This window comes from Engystomops pustulosus, chromosome 3 (assembly GCF_040894005.1).
Source record: "Engystomops pustulosus chromosome 3, aEngPut4.maternal, whole genome shotgun sequence".
NCBI lineage: Eukaryota > Metazoa > Chordata > Amphibia > Anura > Leptodactylidae > Engystomops > Engystomops pustulosus.
In genome coordinates, this window is record NC_092413.1 from 146560718 (window position 1) to 146579516 (window position 18799).

Below are 18799 nucleotides of genomic sequence, written 5' to 3' on the forward strand. Positions count from 1 at the left end.
CTGATCCAACCCAGGATTGTGTGTGGCCTCCACGCGCTTGTATGACCTTCATACAACAATTCGGCATGCTCCTGACGAGGTTGCAGATGCTCTCTTGAGGGATTTCCTCCCAGACTAAAGCATCCACCAACAACTGGACATGTTCTCAATCGGATTCAGGTCTGGGGAACAAGAGGGCCAGTCCATAGCTTCAATGCCTTCATCTTGTAGGAACTGCTGACACTCTAGCCACATGAGGTTTTGCATTGAACTGCATTAGGAGGAACCCAGGGCCAGCCGCACCAGCATATGGTCTCACAAGGTGTCTGAGGATCTCATCTCGGTACCTAAGGGCGGACAGACTACCTCTGGCGAGCACGTGGAAGGCTGTGCGGCCCTTCAAAGTAATACCACCACATACCATTACTGACCCACTGCCAAACAGTCATGCAGAAGGATGTTGCAGGCCGCAGATCGCTCTCCATGGCCAACACAGTACAAATCTACACTACTATATTCTTCCCTAGCATTCCTTGCAGATAATACATTGCCTTTGCTGGTGTACATATGAGCTCCTGTCTACAGATTGGCAGCTTTTCTTTTTGGATGATAGTTTCTGGTTTGGCCCTTATCCAAAGTCATGTTACAAGACTACTTGAAAGCTAAAAGGTACATTTCAACAGGGGTTTCTTTTTCAATACAAGGGAACTTATTTTGCCTATCCTTCCTCAAAAAAATCCTTCAGAGAATGCCTGGGCTTTAAGCCTCATCCAGAAGACTGCCTTTGCAACTGTACAAAACATTTACCCCCTTCTGCCCCAAATCCTGACTGTGAAACCATTGTGTGTAATGTAAGGATGCAGGTGCTATTCTTACCTAATGGTTATTGGTTCTGAATGGAGATGAGCGAATTCTAAAATGCTCGGGTGCTCGTTACATATTCACACACATTGTTCTCAGATACTATTGTGGAGAACACAGTTCTGCACGCGTGTCTTCGGAACAGATTGCCAATGTTCGGAACATCTGTAATCTGTTCTGCACTTAAATGATCCTGTGTGCACTGTATTTAATCTATTCTGCGCTGTTCTTCACTATCGTTTCTGAAATAAATGCTCGATCGCGAGCAGGGGAAATACTCATCTGAGCAACGAGCTGGTCCAAGTATGCTCTGACGAGTATACTGGCCAACAGAAGTGTTGGCACAATGAATAACCCTAGGGTTGTGTGTACATCATATTAGTAAATGGTAGGTAAGTACATACACACATACAGAAAAAAATTGTTGGTACCCCTCGTTTAGTGAACTGGGAAAAACCCACAATGGACATAGAAATAACTTCTCTATGAAAATGAACAAATGAAAGGAAGACATTAAATTTTACTTTTGTCGGATTCAGGTTATTTCTGTGACCATTGTAAGCTTTTCCTTCATTAAACGAGGGGTACCAAAAGTTTTTTGTCCTTTTCTAAAATTTGAGCAATTTTGCAATGTTTACGGTTATGTTTATGTAGGTAAATGATGTACATGCAGGAGTTAAATATTGAGGATGAATGCTGAAATTTTCCTGGATTTCCAATATTTTGACATATCAGTCATAGCTTCTCCCACTCTGTGACGTCATAGCTCCTCCCATTCTGTGATGATGGAAGTGACATCATAGCTCCTCCCACTCCGTGACATAGCTCCTCCCACTCATTGACAGAGGGAAGTCCTCAGCCTATCAGCTTTCTGACTGCGCATGGGGAAGGGCAGCATCAACTTTAAAAGTGTGAGAGCACCAGATTGTGGCGCCCATGCCACTACATTTAGCCACCATACTAGTATAACTTGTATTATACGGGCCACTGCTCGTTTTTGATTCATTCTAACCTGTTGATGTGGAGCTTTTGCAGCCATACTTGGCATCAAGACTGCATAGCCCACTACATTACTTTATTCCCCTGATGAGTGCGTCACACGACGTACAAAACGCGTAGGAATTACATATTAGGGACTTACAGGGTCTGAAAGGGACAGTACTGGGACCGTCCTTGTCAGGGCGGGAGCAATATTGCGTGGTCAGGATACAAAGCGATTGTAGGGCTTAATAGGTCCTGTACCTCCGGACCAGTACCACTCAACCAGGAGACAGAGCATCTAAGACTGGTGAGACCCACCCTATTATTCCTTACTGTCCGGATTAATGTTGGTCCGTGGTTTTGAGATGATACACAGTTTCATATGCTATACAGGAATGCACTAAGGCAGTGATGGCGAACCTTTTAGCGATCGAGTGCCCAAACTACATGCCAAAACCCACTTATCTACCACAAAGTACCAACATGGTAATTTAGAGCAATATTACCTACATAAGGGCCAAATAATACTGCCACATGTTTACCACCACTATTAGTATGCATAACAGACATATACAGTGCACACATATATTTAGTATGCATAACACAGACATATACAGTGCACACATATATTTAGTATGCATAACACAGACATATACAGTGCACACACACGTACAGTATGCATGGCACAGACATGTGCAGTGCACACACACATGTGCATAACAAAGGCATATTATATATCTGTTATGCATATGTGTGTAAATGTCACATATACACACATATATGCATTGCACAGGTATATATGTATGTGAACTGTATAAACACATTTTAGACACTGTACAACTTACAGTTATCTATGAGGAAGGCACACAGCAGCCTCTGGATGTTCCGGGTCACAGCATCCCCCTCCCCCTCTCTCTCTGTCCCGGCTCCACTTTAGGTCTCCTAGTAGGAGGGGGAGGTACAAGCTTCACCCCTGCTGCTTCCTGCTCCCAGCGCTGCACTGGGAACTTCTTATAGAGCAGCGGCTCCACTGACAGGAGCACAGACATTACCCTGCATCCGGCTGTGTGCTGCATCTGAGGGGTCCGCAGGTCCTCAGTTTAGAAGATCTGCATCTACCCCGTGCAGTGTGACCTGTCTGCTCTGTATCTGAGCGCAAGGGGCAGATGCTGTTCTAAACTGAGGACCTGCGGGCCTCTGCACACGGTGGAGGATGATGGCTTGCGTGCCAGCAGAGAGGGCTCTGCGTGCCCTGTCTGGCACTCGTGCCATAGGTTCGCCACCACTGCACTAAGGCATGGTGAGGTATTACTGGGGACTGTGTCATATGCTATACAGGAACGCACTAAGGCACGGTGAGGTATTACTGGGGACCGTGTCATATGCTATACAGGAACGCACTAAGGCACGGTGAGGTATTACTGGGGACCGTGTCAGACGAGACCTATTGGAGGTCTGAATGAGCTCCCTTTCTGATGTGTTTTTGCTGACTAGATGGTTGATGTGCATATTATTGTGGTTCACTGTGAACTTGTTTTATCAGTAATTATTAAAAGTTAAGTTTTACTTATGGTACTGGTACATTCTGCTGGCTTTATCGATTTATGGATGTATTATTCTTGACTTGAAAAGTGAGTTGGCCAACTAGGCAACCTTTTTGTCTTGTTCGGATTTAGACATATCAGATATACATTTATTGTAAGCATCCTGTGTGAGCTAGAGTAGATTACATAATTTCCTCAAAAGTTTCTCTGGTAAAGCCCCTTTGGAATCATTCTCTCCATCCTGCCTGCTGCTTTGTTGTCTGTAATAAAATTAATTTTCATAGTTCTGGAATGGCTCCAGCTGGAATAGTGTGTACATCATCCAGGAACTAAACCATCAATAATTAGACAATGAAGTGGCACTTTGCCCAAGGTGTGGCCACTTTGGGCAATTCTGTACCCTGCTGGCACCTCTACATTTCCTGAGTAAGGGTGGCTGCATTAGAGTCAGACACAAGAGGTTGTCATCCGCATGAGAACACCCCGCAGCACAGTTTCTACCAGGACAAACGTGTTTGGCTGTGGCTGGCAAACGTGTCTCTTCATTGGGCTGGGTCTACTGTATACAACTGTCCATCTGTGATTAAGCACGTATTCAGATTTGAAACAAAGTTATCATTACACTTTCCTGTAACAAGTGCATGACGTCTTCATTTTGAGAACTTTGAGTCTATTGCACTGGAGCTTGTAAAATGGTTAGCTGATCACGTTATAGAATGTTCCAGCTGTCTTCTCCAAATCTCTACTTTTTAAACATTGTTTATTATAAATGATCTTTCACTGAAATAAAATGCTGCATTCTGTAAAAAGGGTACAGGAAATTTTCACATCTTTTTTTAGGTTAAAAAAAATGTATATTGATCATGTTAATTTTTTCTTTAGCTAATATTGATTTGACTTTAGACCTGCCCTTTTGGCAAATATTTGTATGAATGAACCACATCGTCCTGGTACAACTGATACGGTACAATTGTTTACAAGCTGCACTTCTTACCTCTTCTTTTTGTAATGTAATTGCCTCATGGCTTTATTATATATAGTGTAAATACACTGGAAATCAAAATTGGAGAACAATGTAGGATCACTTGATTTTTTTTTTTTTCAGAAATAATGTAATTTCCATTGATAAACATTTTTTTTTTTTTTTTTTTTTTTTAAGGGGGTACCCCATGCCACTAAAGTGTTTTACTAAATACCAAATCCACATAAAACCTTTCATTTTGCAAAAAAAGTGTTCATATTTGGAGAATAGCAATGACTGTAACACAGAAAGATTGACTGACTACATTTTCTCAAGGTTACAACAGCCACTAATCAGTAGGACTAGCACAGGCCTTTGCTTTGAGTGACTACAGCAGATCTGTGGGCACAGGACATCACTAGTCTTGCTGCTTTGCTGGGATTTTGGGCCACTCTTCTAGTCTCATCCGCAGTTCTGTGACTGTTGTGGGTTTCTTGACCATAATGTGGCCTCTGGAAAATCCCTGGTGACATTCTATTGGGTTTAGATCAGCACTCTAGGCTCGCCATTTCAGTTTCAATGTTTTCTGTTTCAAATAACTGCTTTATTCATTTTGTTGTGTGACACCAGGGGGTAATTGTTCTGGATGAAAAATGTTGGCGTGAAGAGCTCATGGAAGCAACCTTGTATTGAAGGTTCACCCTGCCATGTAACTGTATGAGAGGTCCAACTCCTGCAGCAGGCAGCATTCCCCAAACCATGACACTTCCTCCAGACCTTTCATGGACATTTTGGTCGGTCTTTCCCCAGTTTGTCAACAAAACGGTTTCCCATAGAACCCAAATAAATAGCACTTTAGTGATGAAATAAAGTTAACCGTGGACCACTTCTCCTCTGTTCATACAACATGCGCCTGGAAGGGTCTAGGCTTTTTTATTCTTTATACTAATCAGAACTTTGCTCACTGCAGAGTGGTCTTTCAGTCCAAATGCTTTTAAACATTGGGACACTGTATGAGGAGACAGATGCTTACCCTTTACATAACTGTGAAGCAATTCCAGCTGCAGTTTTGAAACTTTTACCCATGGAGATTCTTCACATATCCTGTCCTCTAGCATTTGTCTTTCGAAGGTGACCAGCCGCCTTGGGGGATGATTGAATTTGTGATGGTGTAAAGATGCAATATTCTAGAAATCAGACTTAAATTGATCAATTGCTTTTGCTATGGTTGATGTGGTAACCACTTTGGCCTTCATCTGGATGACCTGCTGAACATCAGAGCCAACAGTAAAGTGTTTGTATTCAAATGCTTCATATACCAATATAATGCTGATAATTCCAATATATCCAAACCAGGAGTGGAGTGAAAATGGAGGAGGAGTAGGACTTCTCAGTGATCTCACCCATTATGATCAACACCTGCTTTTGGCTTTGAAAGTTGCATCCGGGAAACTGAATGTGTAAACGTTCAGGTGGTAGAATAACGCCATTGACTTGCAGGTATCTTTTTTTTTAAAGTGTTCTATAATTTTGATGTTCATTTTTTTCAATTATCTCATTTACATTTTTATTCTGTGTTGTAAAATATATTTTTGAAAGGAGCTTAAAATACTGCTATAATTCTCCTCCTGTTAGCATATATTGACATAGGACTACACAGATGTTGTTGACCTTTAGGAAATTGTGTTTTCTCTAATTGATCTTCAGTGTACACACATACTTATTTTATAAAGTTCTCTTTTAGTCTGCAATGTCTGGCTGCTCAACCCCTTTCCACTTATCACTGCTAAACAGCTCTTCTGGACGCTAGTAAAACCTCATTTTGATGGGGTGTGCCTTTTAAGACACTAGTTAAGACCTATAGCAGCATCTAAAATCTACTACCAAGACATACGGTTCACTCCATTCCTACTGTCTGTTATATCCAGAGAATTGATAAGGGCAAGAACAAAGAAAATTGCAGACAGCAGATCAAAACCTATTCATAAACCCCCTATAGGTGGGGGGGGGGGGGGTTAGTCCAAAATAGGTTTGTTTCAACAATGAAAAACTCCCATGGTGTACATTGATTTTAATATTCAGTTTTCAGAAGTAGTAGTCGTCAACTACTCTCCTCTCCTTTTCTCCTCCTAAAATTGATATGTGCATATATACTTAAGTCACTGATGCTCTGACAGAACTGGCTTCCAATTTTTAAGAGGCTTCTTTCCAGTACTCGGAACTTGATGGTGGTGTTTTGAAACTCTTAACCACTACGGATAAGTGTGTAATGTTGTTTTTATCTATTATAAAGATTATGCAGGAGAGGCTGTTTTTCCCAAATTGTGCTGTAACTGGATAGAGACGAGTTCAGATGATACTATGACTACAAAAGTGGCTTACACCATTTGGCAGAAATGTCCGCATGTTACTAAGGTTCTGGCTCTTTAGTGGAACATGTGAATTCATTTGTTGAGCTTTATTTGAATGAGGTGTAGCTGTATTTGGAAGCTTTCTTTGGCTAAGTGAATAAGATAGCGTAACCACATGGCCCCTACTGTTCTGCTGTTCCTCAGTCATTGAACATTTTGGAGATGTAGTAATGTACTTAAAAAGGATAGTAGTTGTCTGATTTTAGGTAAATGACAAATTAAAAATGTGAAAAAAATATGCTTTATCATTTTTCACATTACAGGGGACCTGTCATCAGAGTGTGGCCCAATAAACCACAAGCAGCTAAGCAACTTCTAGATGTTTCTTTCATGGTCTGGTGTGGTGGCATCATCCAGAAAATCAACTTTGAAGTGAGATGTAAATTGGTTTTACTAGTCAAGGAAGCAGAGTTAAGTCAAGCTTTCCCTGCCTTAGAAGGCTCACTTCACTGTAATTGATGTTCCTGTGTCCAGGGACATCATTGACCTCCCTGACATCAAACTTGCATCTCTCTTCAAAGTTGATTTTTCTAGATGCCACCTCCCTGAGAGAAATATGATCTAGAAGCTGTTCAACTGCTCGACCATATACTGCTTATAGTTTATTAGGCCAATTTCTGATTGGCCACTTCCCTTTATATGATTTTAAACTGTAAAATTGTATAAACCTTTTACCAAAATTCTCAAAATATTTACACTGTCAGTCACCATTTTCCTGGTGCAGAGGGTGCATGTAGTTTTGCAAAGTGTCTTCTGTAGCTTCATCTGCTTTCTGCCTTAAGTTGACAGACGGTTTCTCGCCACAAACGGTCATATCTCCTAAAACATGGCACCTAGAAACACAATTGTGTCATATTTAGAGGAGAATATTTTTAATATCATGTAACGATTGTGTTTTCTAGGTAAAACCAAACTGGAGATGTCTACTCTTAAAGCTGCAATATAAATGTGATTTTTAAATACAGATCTTAATTCAACTCTGGTTCTTATCTAGAAACACAACTCCGATAACCTATTATAGGGGAGCTTTTGCCATGATATTTACTGAACCATGGCACCTGGAAACTCAACTGTGGGACACTGTCATTAGGTCTGTGTGGCATGTGCAAATTGGTCAAATATAACTATGCCAGTTATGAAGGGATTAAAATCCATACATAAATATGTTACTCCTTTTTAGTTTGTTACAGGAACATATAAGTTTTTAAGATGGTACTTGTCTAGGTGTCAATGAGCTGAAAGATTGCACCTAAACCTAGCGACAATCGGCAAATATCTATGGAGCTGGTAAAAAATGTTGCTGGACACTGCAGTGGCCATGTTATGTTATGGCATCTTAGATTAGCTGTGACTGATGTTTGCCTTCAGCTGACTTTGTAGCCAAATAGAGGCACATCTAATCTTTAGGTGCAATTTCAGAAGAGTCATGGCTTGGACCACTGCATAGATCCAGGCACTGTGACTGTAGTAATCTCCTTATTTGTTGTCCATGGTCTCTTTTTCTTAAATCAACTTTTAAAATTTTGAACCAGGAGGGCTATGTGCATTTGACAGAAGCTGAGCAGGGGTTGGGGGACTGCTGCACAGTGTAACAGCCTGAATCTTCACCACAGAGGGCTTTTGTTAAATGCACATAACACTCTAGGCTCATAAATTTAAAAGTTGATAGGGAGAACTGCTCCTTCAGAATGAAACGGCCTGTGTAGCTACAGCAGGGCACTGGTAACACCCCCTTGGAGCCCCTCTGCCTCATTAGCATAGTTGTAGTAATTGATTTTAGAATAAAGGAGGCCATGAATAACAAATAGAAGATCACCAGTCACCGTGCCTGGTTATATGTGTAAGTGTCCCTGGTTTATCATGCTTGATAATGATGGTAGATTACATACAGCTAAATGTGAAGTCTTGAGGTCTCACTGAGACCTGAACCCCTTATTATTTGAGCATATGGACTACCTGTAAGCGAGTGTTGACTACCGTTGCTCTCTGATTAGGGGTCATTAGGTATCAATGCTGACTTAGTCAATTTAGGGACTTTTGCAGACTCAGGATAAATTTGAACAACTTTAATGGTTTACTAACTGTCTGTCACCCAGGAACAGCAGCAGATCATCCGCATGCAGATTATTTTTAAAACCTGCAATCATAGGGCTATCCTTTATCAAATGCGCCAGAGGCTCTATTGCCAGGCCGAACAGCAAAGGAAACATAGGGCACCACTGCCTCTTCCACCTAGCCAAGTCAAAAGGCTGAAACAAAATGCTATTGGCATTAATTCTTCCCCTAGGTAGGACACTTACAAGAGCTGGACCCATTTCCTAAAATTAGGGACCTTTCCCACTCTTTCCAACTCTATCCAACTGACAACATGTACTTCCACACAACGCTATTAAAGCACTGCCTGGCTGCCAACATTGTCCGGCTGCAAATTTGGGTTGAGATGCAGTCTACGCAAATTAATTGTCGTAGACCGGTTAGGCATGAAGCCCAACTGGTCACTATTCACCAACCCGTCTATCATCGCTTTCAGCCGTTGAGTTAGAATCTTGGCCCTTGTTTTAATGTCAACTGGCAACAATGAGATTATCCTATAAGTTTGTGTCAACTGGGTGTCCTTCTCCGCTTTGGGTATGACTACTATAACAGCTTCTCTCATTGAATCTGGTAAGATCCGACTCTCAAAAGCTGTCTGATATACTTCTAGCAACTTCAGAAGAAGCAATTCTCATTTATTTAAATTATTCCACCAGCAGGCCATCTAGGCCCGCTAGTTTATTTTGGAAAGAATTCTATGCTTTATCCAGTTCTTTGAAAATCAGCTGGCCTAGTGCCTCTCTTTGATCAGAATTAAGAGTAGGTAGATTAACTGTAGCTAAATTATGTCCTTATTTCCACCTCCTTTTTTTAGTCAACCTAGTAGAATACAGGTCTCTGTAGAACTTCTGGAATTCAGATACACTTGTCTTTTAATGAGGTGACTTGTGTCGCGCCACTCTGAACACTAGCTACTGTGGCCTGTGCTTTATCCTTCAGTAGAGTACAGGCAGCTCCCCGGTTACATAAAAGATAGGTTATGTAGGTTTGTTCTGAAGTTGAATTTGCATGCAAGTTGAAACCTTCTATTTTATAATTGAAACCCCAGCCAGAATTTTTTTTAGGTCTCCTGTGATTGGATTTTAAAAAGTTTGGATTGGCATAAGAATCAGGATTAACAATAAAGCTTAATTGCAGCCACCTTTGATAACTATTATAGCTCTTTATTGCAGCCTAAAGTTAAAGTACTGTAAATCGCCAACATCCAGAGGTCCGTTTGTAACTTGGGGTCATCTGTAAGTCGGGAGTTAAGTGTTTCTTAGCCGCTTGCTGGAATAAATGCTCAGTGAGGTTAAAAAGAAAGTGCTGCAATATATATACATTTTTTGGGGTATTTTCATTAGGCACGGTGGCTGAGTGAGTAGCACTTCTGCCTTGCAGCACTGGGGTCCTGGGTTCGAATCCCACCAAGGTCAACATCTGCAAAGAGTTCGTATGTTCTCTTTGTTTGCGTGGGTTTCCTCCGGGTACTCCGGCTTCCTCCCACACTCCAAAACATACTGTTAGGTTGTTTAGATTGTGAGCCCCATGGGGACAGGGACCAATTTGAAATGCTTTGTGCAGCGCTGCGTAATCTGTGTGCGCTATATAAATAAAGAATTATTATTATCTTAAGATGTCCTTTTAACACTTAACCTTCATGTGGGTTTTTTTTTTTTGTAATACGGTAATGTACTTCATGTACTGAAGTAAATTCAAAGGTTTCTGACACCCCCTTCCTCATTGTGTTTTAATACAGAAAAAACTAACAAACTGGAAAACATTAAAATAAACAAAGAACCGTCTAATTCAGTTCACCAAAGCCCTCTGATGGATGATGGACTTCAGAAGACTGCAAAGGTAGGTCAATCTCTTGTGGCCAGCCATAAGGTTATGTTACACTATTTGCACAGAATGGTTGTGGACTCTACAAAGTTTAAATTTGTAACGGTTACATTTCATACCATATCTCCTAGCAAATATGTTAAATGCTGCAAAATCTGGTTCCATTGCTTATTTTGCACAGCAAGTGCATGGATGTCTTGCCTGGATTAAAACCTTCCACAGAATGCTGGTGCACAAAAAAAGACAAAGTATAGTATAGTCAGAGGTAGAAAGCAGTGAAGCTGCCATTTTAAGTTGACCCACACAAAATAAATCATGGTAAACTGATTAAAAAATGCCCTTATACCCCATATGGTTCTTTTCCTTGGCTGCAATGTAAAAAAAATTCAGTTTGTAAACTTGTATGCAACTCAACTGATGTGAGTCCAACCACACTCACATTAAAATTCTGCATATAAAATTATACTTGCATTGCCCTGCCTTCTCGTTCCTGATTGACAGGTCTCGCTACTTGGATATGCTGCTGTGTGGAGAGAGCTGTTACTTCATTGGGCACTTTGTCATGCGGTCAGGTTGATGTCATGTAAGGTCCTTTTACCCAGTTATATTTGCAACATCTACTCCATGTATCTGATTACATGAAATCACAGCATGCCTTCAAGGAGGTTGGGGAGGAGTAGAAGTTCATGGAAGCATGGTGATTTCATGTGATCTGATATATACATGAGGTACATGTAGCCAATGTAACTGGGTATAGGAAATCACCCTGGTCACAAGAAATCAAGTGCTGAATGCTGAGGATGCTAACGGGTCCCCTTCAACCTGGTTTTCTAGATGCCACTTAGAATGTTGTCCGCTATGTTCTGTCTTGTTACTTATGCATGTTATATTTAAGCTCTGTGTGATTTATATGTAATGTTGTTATAGGTAGTTTACATTTTGGAGAGAAAACATTCAAGAGCTGCCACAGGTTTCCTTAAACCATTGAATGACAAAAGTGGAGAACTGGCCAAAAAGTTTGCATTATTTTCACCTGTTGACCATCGACTTCCAAGAATATACGTCCCACTAGCAGATTGCCCTGCGGACTTCTTAATCCGACCACAAGATTTTTCAACCACGCTTTTCATCTGCCGTATCACTGATTGGAGAGCAGACAGCAATTTTGCAGAGGGGTAAGAACTATGTGTTTTTTGATGTACCGTATGTTAAAAGTACAGCAATTCTTATTTCTATTTATTCTCAAAATTAAAAAAATTGTGGGTTAGGGATCTACTACAGATTAATAATTTGCCCCCTTCTCCAAAAAGTGCAGATTGAGTCTTAAAAGATGAATGCAAATAAGTCTGAGAATCAGGTTTGCTGGTGGTAGACTGTCCCCACTCTCATCCTCGTTACCTTAGGGGGTCTTGGGCATCATTTTTCTGCTCATTTTTGTAAGGTCTGTTTGTCCAAGAAAACGACTTTATTAAAATATGGTAATGAGTCGCAGGCACTCGGGCATATGTCAGCTGAGCACCTGGCTCGAGCAACTAATAAATTATACACGTTTCCATAATAAAAATTCATATCACCGGCTGTCTGCTGCTCTTGTAGGAGGGACTTAATACACATAACATGACGTCATCTATTTCAATATACATTGAAATAAGCGTACAGTGATGGATATGGACACCTGGAAAAGGCTGATATATCAAGTCTACACAAGATGTATTATTTTCAGTCCTAAGACTCTAGCTGCTGTCGTACCATTCTATATCCTTTAATATTTGTAACTAACTTTGTAATTCTATTGTATATTTAAAATGGTTTTAGGTTGTTTTTTTAAGTTTAGACAACCTTGTTGATCTCCAAACAGGATAATACATATTTGATAATATAAATGCGTTGTGTGCGTAGCATTGTAACTTTACAGGTTCAGTCACTCTGTGTGTTCCATGTACAAAGACCAGTTCAAGGGCTCCTTGTACTGAGAAAATAAGAGTAACACTGACTATTCAGCCATTTGGAAGGAAAAAGGTCTTCTAATCCTAAAAGTCCGACATGCTTGTCACAGCTGCACTGTGAGAACTTGAGAAGAGAGGAAAGAATAATAATTACAATGATGATTAGGAAAAGTAAGTGGATCCGACATGCATGTAATTGCCAGGTTAAAGGTTCAACAGAGGAAGCACCTTGGGTGCGGCTAATAAACCTTAGAAAACAGCAAAACTGTGCAAGGATCACGATTTGCTAAAATCACAAGAGGGGGTTCATGGTTTCTCCACTGGCTGGTTCACAGGAAGTTTGAGGCACAAAACAGGCATCAACATTATTAAACTGAGTAAAATCCAAATATAAGCATTAACTTAAATATTACATTTTTTTAAAGAAATAAAAGACAAATGCACAAGCCCCTAGAGCTTTTTATGGTTATTAGTATATAATGTACTTGCCACCTAACCTAGATCAAAATATAGAATAAAAGAAAAAGGTTGCTCTTTTTGAAGTTGGTTACATTTTCTTTAACTTTTGCAATCATTTTTTAGACTATTGCAGTCTTTGCCGTGAATAGCCTTGGGATCCTGTTATTTTTCCAGTTTATAATGTAGAATTATTTTATTACTGTCTGTAGGCCTATTCTCATTTTGTAATGATTCATACTGCTACCCTCACAAACATAATGTAGACTACTGGGAGTCTTTAATAGCCACAAATCTCACTTGACAACAAGTTATGCAGCTTATTTGATTTACTTGAATAGTGTTCAGAGTACTGTTATTTCTGTGTTATTTCAATGCAGTATTGGTGGAAGAACTGTACATTTATGTTCTATAATAGGTTGAAATATTCCTATTTGTTTCTAAAACACTTTGTCTAATTATTATTTGAAAAAGCTACAAATAGGCCCTAAACTGTTGCTAACTTTTCATCAAAACGTATCACTTGTAAAATTATTTTGAGAAGTGCTTCCTTTTCTACTTGCCTGGCGATTGACAGTTAACTGAGCAGGTGTGCGTAAGAGGGGTCTCAACGCTCACTAGCTCTGAGACCACAGCAGGAAAAATGCAAGGAAATGTGATTTGGTAAAAGGAATGTAATGTCCGTGATCCCCACCACACACACACACTGTTGCTAAACGCCAAAAATTATTTTCACTTTTCTTGTGCATGCTTTTCCATGTAAATGAGAGAAAAAAGTTTAACATAATTCACGTTTTTGCTTTAAATAATATCCGATCAGTTGAAACTATACCGGTAAAAAAATGCATATATCAAGTAAAGCCCAAACACTCTTTTAATATAGAAAATTATTTTATTTAATCCAGGCAGAAGGTAAATGTGTAATGTTTCGGCTTGAACAGTCTTTTTTTTTTTTTTTCAAACGCAAATAACAGTGGGCAGGAATATATGGAAGGAGATGGAGCAGCTGGGTGTGAGGTACATCGGTACGAATGGATGGTTACATTGGAGTGGGCATCTGAGCCTGCATAGCCCTCATTTACTCTAGGTAAAAAAATGCTGGCAGAAAAACCTCATCTGCATCAAAGAAGCACTGCGAATAACACAAACTTGAATCCAAAACATAGAAAACCTGTGTTGGATATAGATTTTATGTGGATTGTCATAAGGATTTACCATTAGCCTATCTGCTCAAGTTGCAGATTGTTAGATTGCTCAAGGCAATCCCAAATAATTTATAAGATATTTCCTTAAAATTTATATAATTTACAGTATAGAAACCACCAAGTAAAATGCTAATTGACTCTCCTAACGATGCAAATTTGATCAATCTGGTGTTTTGAGTCTTAATTTTTTGACTCTAAATAATGCACCTCCCAGAAGTGTGTATGTGTGTGTGTGTGTGTGTGTGTGTGTGTTCTAGCTCTAGCACAGCTGGAGAGAGCCTTTGACAACAATTCAAACGATGCCTATATAATGCTGCTGTTTTTTGCTAGCTTTCGATCTAGTGATTGGTCATTCGCATAAATGAGCTCTTTATGATGCAGTGGGAGTTGGCGCCTTACAGAGCGGCTCAAATAGTCCCACCCTTTTTTGGCAAAAAAAATGTGGGGTTGCTAATACTACTGGGGGCTTGCTGGTTATATACTGGGGGGAGGCTTTGACCAATGCCTTTCCCACCCAAGGCTTATACGAGTAAATAGGTTTTCCCTTATAAGCCGAGACCCCTAATTTTACCACCAAAAACTGGGAAAACCTATTGACTTGCGTATAAGCCGAGGATGGGAAATGGATTGGTCACACCCCTCTCCCCCCCCAGTAGTATACAGCCCTGCCCCCCCCCCCCCCGGGTAGTATACAGCCCTGCCCAGCCTTAAAAAAAAAAAAAACTTGTATACTCACCCTCCGGTGGCCCCGATCTGTAGCGCTGCTCCCCCGATGTCCGCGCGGGTCCTCTACTGGCTTCCGCGCCATCCCCTGTACATCGCGCTGGGCGCCGCCAATGCTCTCTCCCGGCCGGCGCCTAGTATGTTGTTGTTCTTTAGTTATTCCTTAAATGACTACACACTGTTCAGCCTTAAAAACTACACATACACAATACAGGACATCAGATGCCACAATGCTGCTCAAAATGCCACCTCAAACACAAGTATTACAGTGCAGCATACATGACCCATTATAAGGAACGCACATTCGGCATGTTATCCCCTATGCTGCGAATAGGCTCTTTAGGTCTTCAAAGCTGAATTATCTGTTTTGGGCTATCCTTGGGTCAGGTCGGGCAGAAAGTTGTCATTTGTTTAGCCACATGATGATGCTCCTTGTTCCAAACAAGCTGAATGGTATTTGTGGAACATATATAATTTTCAATGAGGACATAATTTATGAATGTCATATTTGATAGACCTGGGTGAGGCCTTGGTAAACTAGATCATGACATTTAGATCCTTCTCACGCCTCTCATTTCCTTGACAAGCTTTTGTTTGGGCAGGAATATTTTGTTTTATTCCAAGCCAGTTAAGCAAGGATGAAATCACAAATCTGCTTTATACGGCAAGCCTATGGCAAACTTTATGTAAACTGCTGACAGTGTCCAGGTTTCCTTACTCTTTGTCAAATCTCAGGTCTAAGAAATGAATAGGTCTCGACTAGCCCCACCAGCCATCTCCACCTTTACACTTCTGCACTTGACTTGATCTCTTCTAAAATAACATGCAATGTTTATGTAATTCATTGCAGAAATGTACTGCTCTCCAGTTATGCTCCTGAAGCATTCAGTCATGGGTGAAAAAGCTATCACTACTGTGTTTTTACTTATGTTACATTTAGGGTTTTGTAAACTTGCCCTATTAGGTTCACACTTTATTATAGGGGTCTTAAAAAAATAAATAAAGCAAAAGCACAAAAGAAAAACCCCTTTTGATGCTAATTAGCATGGGTCTAATACATTAAGTGTTATAATTATAATGATAATTCATTATGAAGCAAACATATATTGAGAATGCTGTAGCTACACAGATGCAGAAACATATCTTGTATAATCCCTGAACTGAGTGCTTTTGCTGAAAAAAAACCCTTATAAAATAATGAGGCTCTGTCGCTCCTGTGCCTGCTCCAGGGCTTTTCCTATTACCCTAATTATGCGCTGCTTCAGAGAATGATGTATGCTGCACTATCCCCCAGCTGCTGTGTATCCAGCTCAGGTTGATTAGTCATGCCTGGACAGTTCAAGAAGTTTGGTGTAATTTGTTTATGTACTGCAGCGAGTCTGCACTCAGCTTTCCAAGGTCCTGAACCACCACTGACATTAAAGTAACGCCCACTGTTGGAGTAGGCTGCGATTGCGGGTTTTTAATTTGTTATATGCTGCGGTCAGTGAGAGGGATGAGAACATGGAGGATGTGGGAGGGGAAATAATTGAATAATTACAAGCGGGGGCTGATTGGAGACTTGTGTAAATGAGCGAGGATGCATTACAATTTGAAAAGGGCATCACCTGGGACTGGGCCAAGAAATGTTTGTGGGGAGCCTGGTAATCTTATGTGGATATATCACATGAACGGAAGGGAGCACAGATGTCTTTCTAACTGTCAACAGTGAAATTCTGCCTTCTGGTCACAGGTTCCCTTTAAGAAGTCCATTTTTGGTACCCACTCCACCCATCCTCCTTTTTTCCCCATTACATGGTTTGCTTAGTTGCCTGTTTATCCGGCTTTAGATGTTTGATATTGTTGTAGGGAAAAAAGGATATTTGGGATATGTTGATACCAAATCTTGCTAAGGTCTGTGTTTATTGTCGTATTCTTGGAGATGTGCTTCAACTTTATCTTCATACATTAATGCTCCACACGCTGGCCTTTCAATATAATGATTTTTCTTTGTCATTTTTTGCATTATTGATGATAAACAATTTCATCAAGCCTAATCACCCATGTGTAGTTTTCTGCACATGACAGAAAAATGCCTTAAAATAAAGCTATTGCATTAGACATCTCTCTGAATGTGCCTCCTTTTGCTACCTTGAAAACCTTGGGAAACTAATTTGCATTCCCAGATTTTCCTAGTCTCCAGACGCCTATAAGGCGGCCTTACTTGGCATCCTCTCCATAAAGAGAACTTTCCTTCTAACCCTATGTACATGTACCACCTTTGAAAGCTTCAGCCTTTCCTTGTTCTCACCATGCTGCATATACACAACTCCCTGTTTTTCACTTTCACAGTCCGTCTCGCTGAGAATGGAGAGGAGAAAGCAGGAGGAGTTCTAATCTCCTGCTGCAGGTCCCTTTTATTCATTAGTGTTCAGACATGTACCAAAAGTTCCACAGAGAGTATGCACATGGCACTAAAGTAACAGGGATGCTAATTCACTTGAACATTCAGGTATGATTATCAAGTCAATAAAGGCACATGGGCAATGTGTGTGAAACGGTGGCCATGCCCCTTTTATAAATAAAAAGGATATGATTTTAAATGGGATTTGCTGGAATTTATTTTAATTTTCTTTGTATTCCGATTTAAATAGTTGACTTTAAAGCAGAATTCTTAGTGTGTTTTCTAGAGATGAGCCATGACCCCTTTCCTACTCCATACTGTTTTTTGGCTGTAAGGTAACTGAATGCAACAAGTTATCTGCTTTGTAAAAAAAAAAAAAATAGAACACTAATGCCTAAATCCTCCTCATATGTGAACGTTGCAGTGTATTCTAGCATTTAATTTTTTTTTTTTTTCCTTTTCTTTCCCCAACCATCTCGTTGTTCAGGAAGTTGATGAAGAGCCTTGGACAGGCTGGTGAAATTGAACCTGAGACAGAAGGAATATTAACAGAATATGGAGTGGATTTCTCAGAATTCTCGAATATTGTGCTGCAGTGTTTACCGCAGAATCTACCATGGACTATCCCACAAGAAGAATTGGCAAAGAGGAAAGATTTGAGGTCTGTTGAAATAATACAGGTTTTTTTTTTTCATTTCTATTAAACCATTAAGTAGTTTGATTACCAGCTGTGGATTGATCTCTTCCAACTACCTTGTTTAAAGCTGGTAATACACATTGGAGGTCAACCTGACCAGACATTTTTGGTGCCTAAACCTTTTTCTTTTTGGGGAGAAGTGGCAGCTTACAGATGTCTAAACGAGGCCGATATTCAATTTTGTTGAGGTCCACTTTTTATTTAGGCTTCAAAGGCCGCAAAAACCTCTGTATACATACAACAGGGTTATGAGGTGCTTATAAGACCCGTTTTTAAGGATGCCTCATTTAGTGATTCCTTTTTCAGCCAGAAACACTAGGGTGCATAGTTGCCAAAGTTGGAATGGAACAGAAAAAAGAAAATCTTAAACTCAAGTAGTATACCGAATTACATATTCAATTTATTAAGACGACCCCCCCCCTCCCTCCCCCACTATACAGCCTAACCTGCCCCCCCGGAACTTAAAAAATATAAACTTACATATTTACCCTCCACCAGCTCCAATGTCAGCACGGCTCCTCATCTGTAACCGCAGGCAGAGACGCAGCCACGCGCTCTGCCGGCAGGCGCATAGTATGTGCCGGCCTCAAGATAACATGGCCGTGTCTATGCCGGCTGTTACCGAAGACAGAAGAGGAGCCGCGCGGAGTATCTGGAGCCGCCAAAGGGTGAGTAGAAAAATTTATTGAGGTTTTTATACACGAGTATATACGGTAGGTTGCTCACCACGAGTA

At 40.4% G+C, this 18799-nt stretch overlaps 1 protein-coding gene across 4 annotated transcripts in view; it reads left to right on the plus strand.

Moving 5' to 3' along the window:
• DIS3L2 (DIS3 like 3'-5' exoribonuclease 2) overlaps positions 1-18799 on the plus strand; it is a 228516-nt gene that overhangs the window by 94412 nt on the left and 115305 nt on the right. For all 4 annotated transcript variants that reach the window (XM_072142472.1, XM_072142473.1, XM_072142475.1 and 1 more), the window contains 3 exons: positions 10570-10670; positions 11583-11830; positions 17856-18029. In XM_072142472.1, the coding sequence (XP_071998573.1) occupies positions 10570-10670; positions 11583-11830; positions 17856-18029 (523 nt within the window). The remainder of the gene's footprint in view (positions 1-10569; positions 10671-11582; positions 11831-17855; positions 18030-18799) is intronic.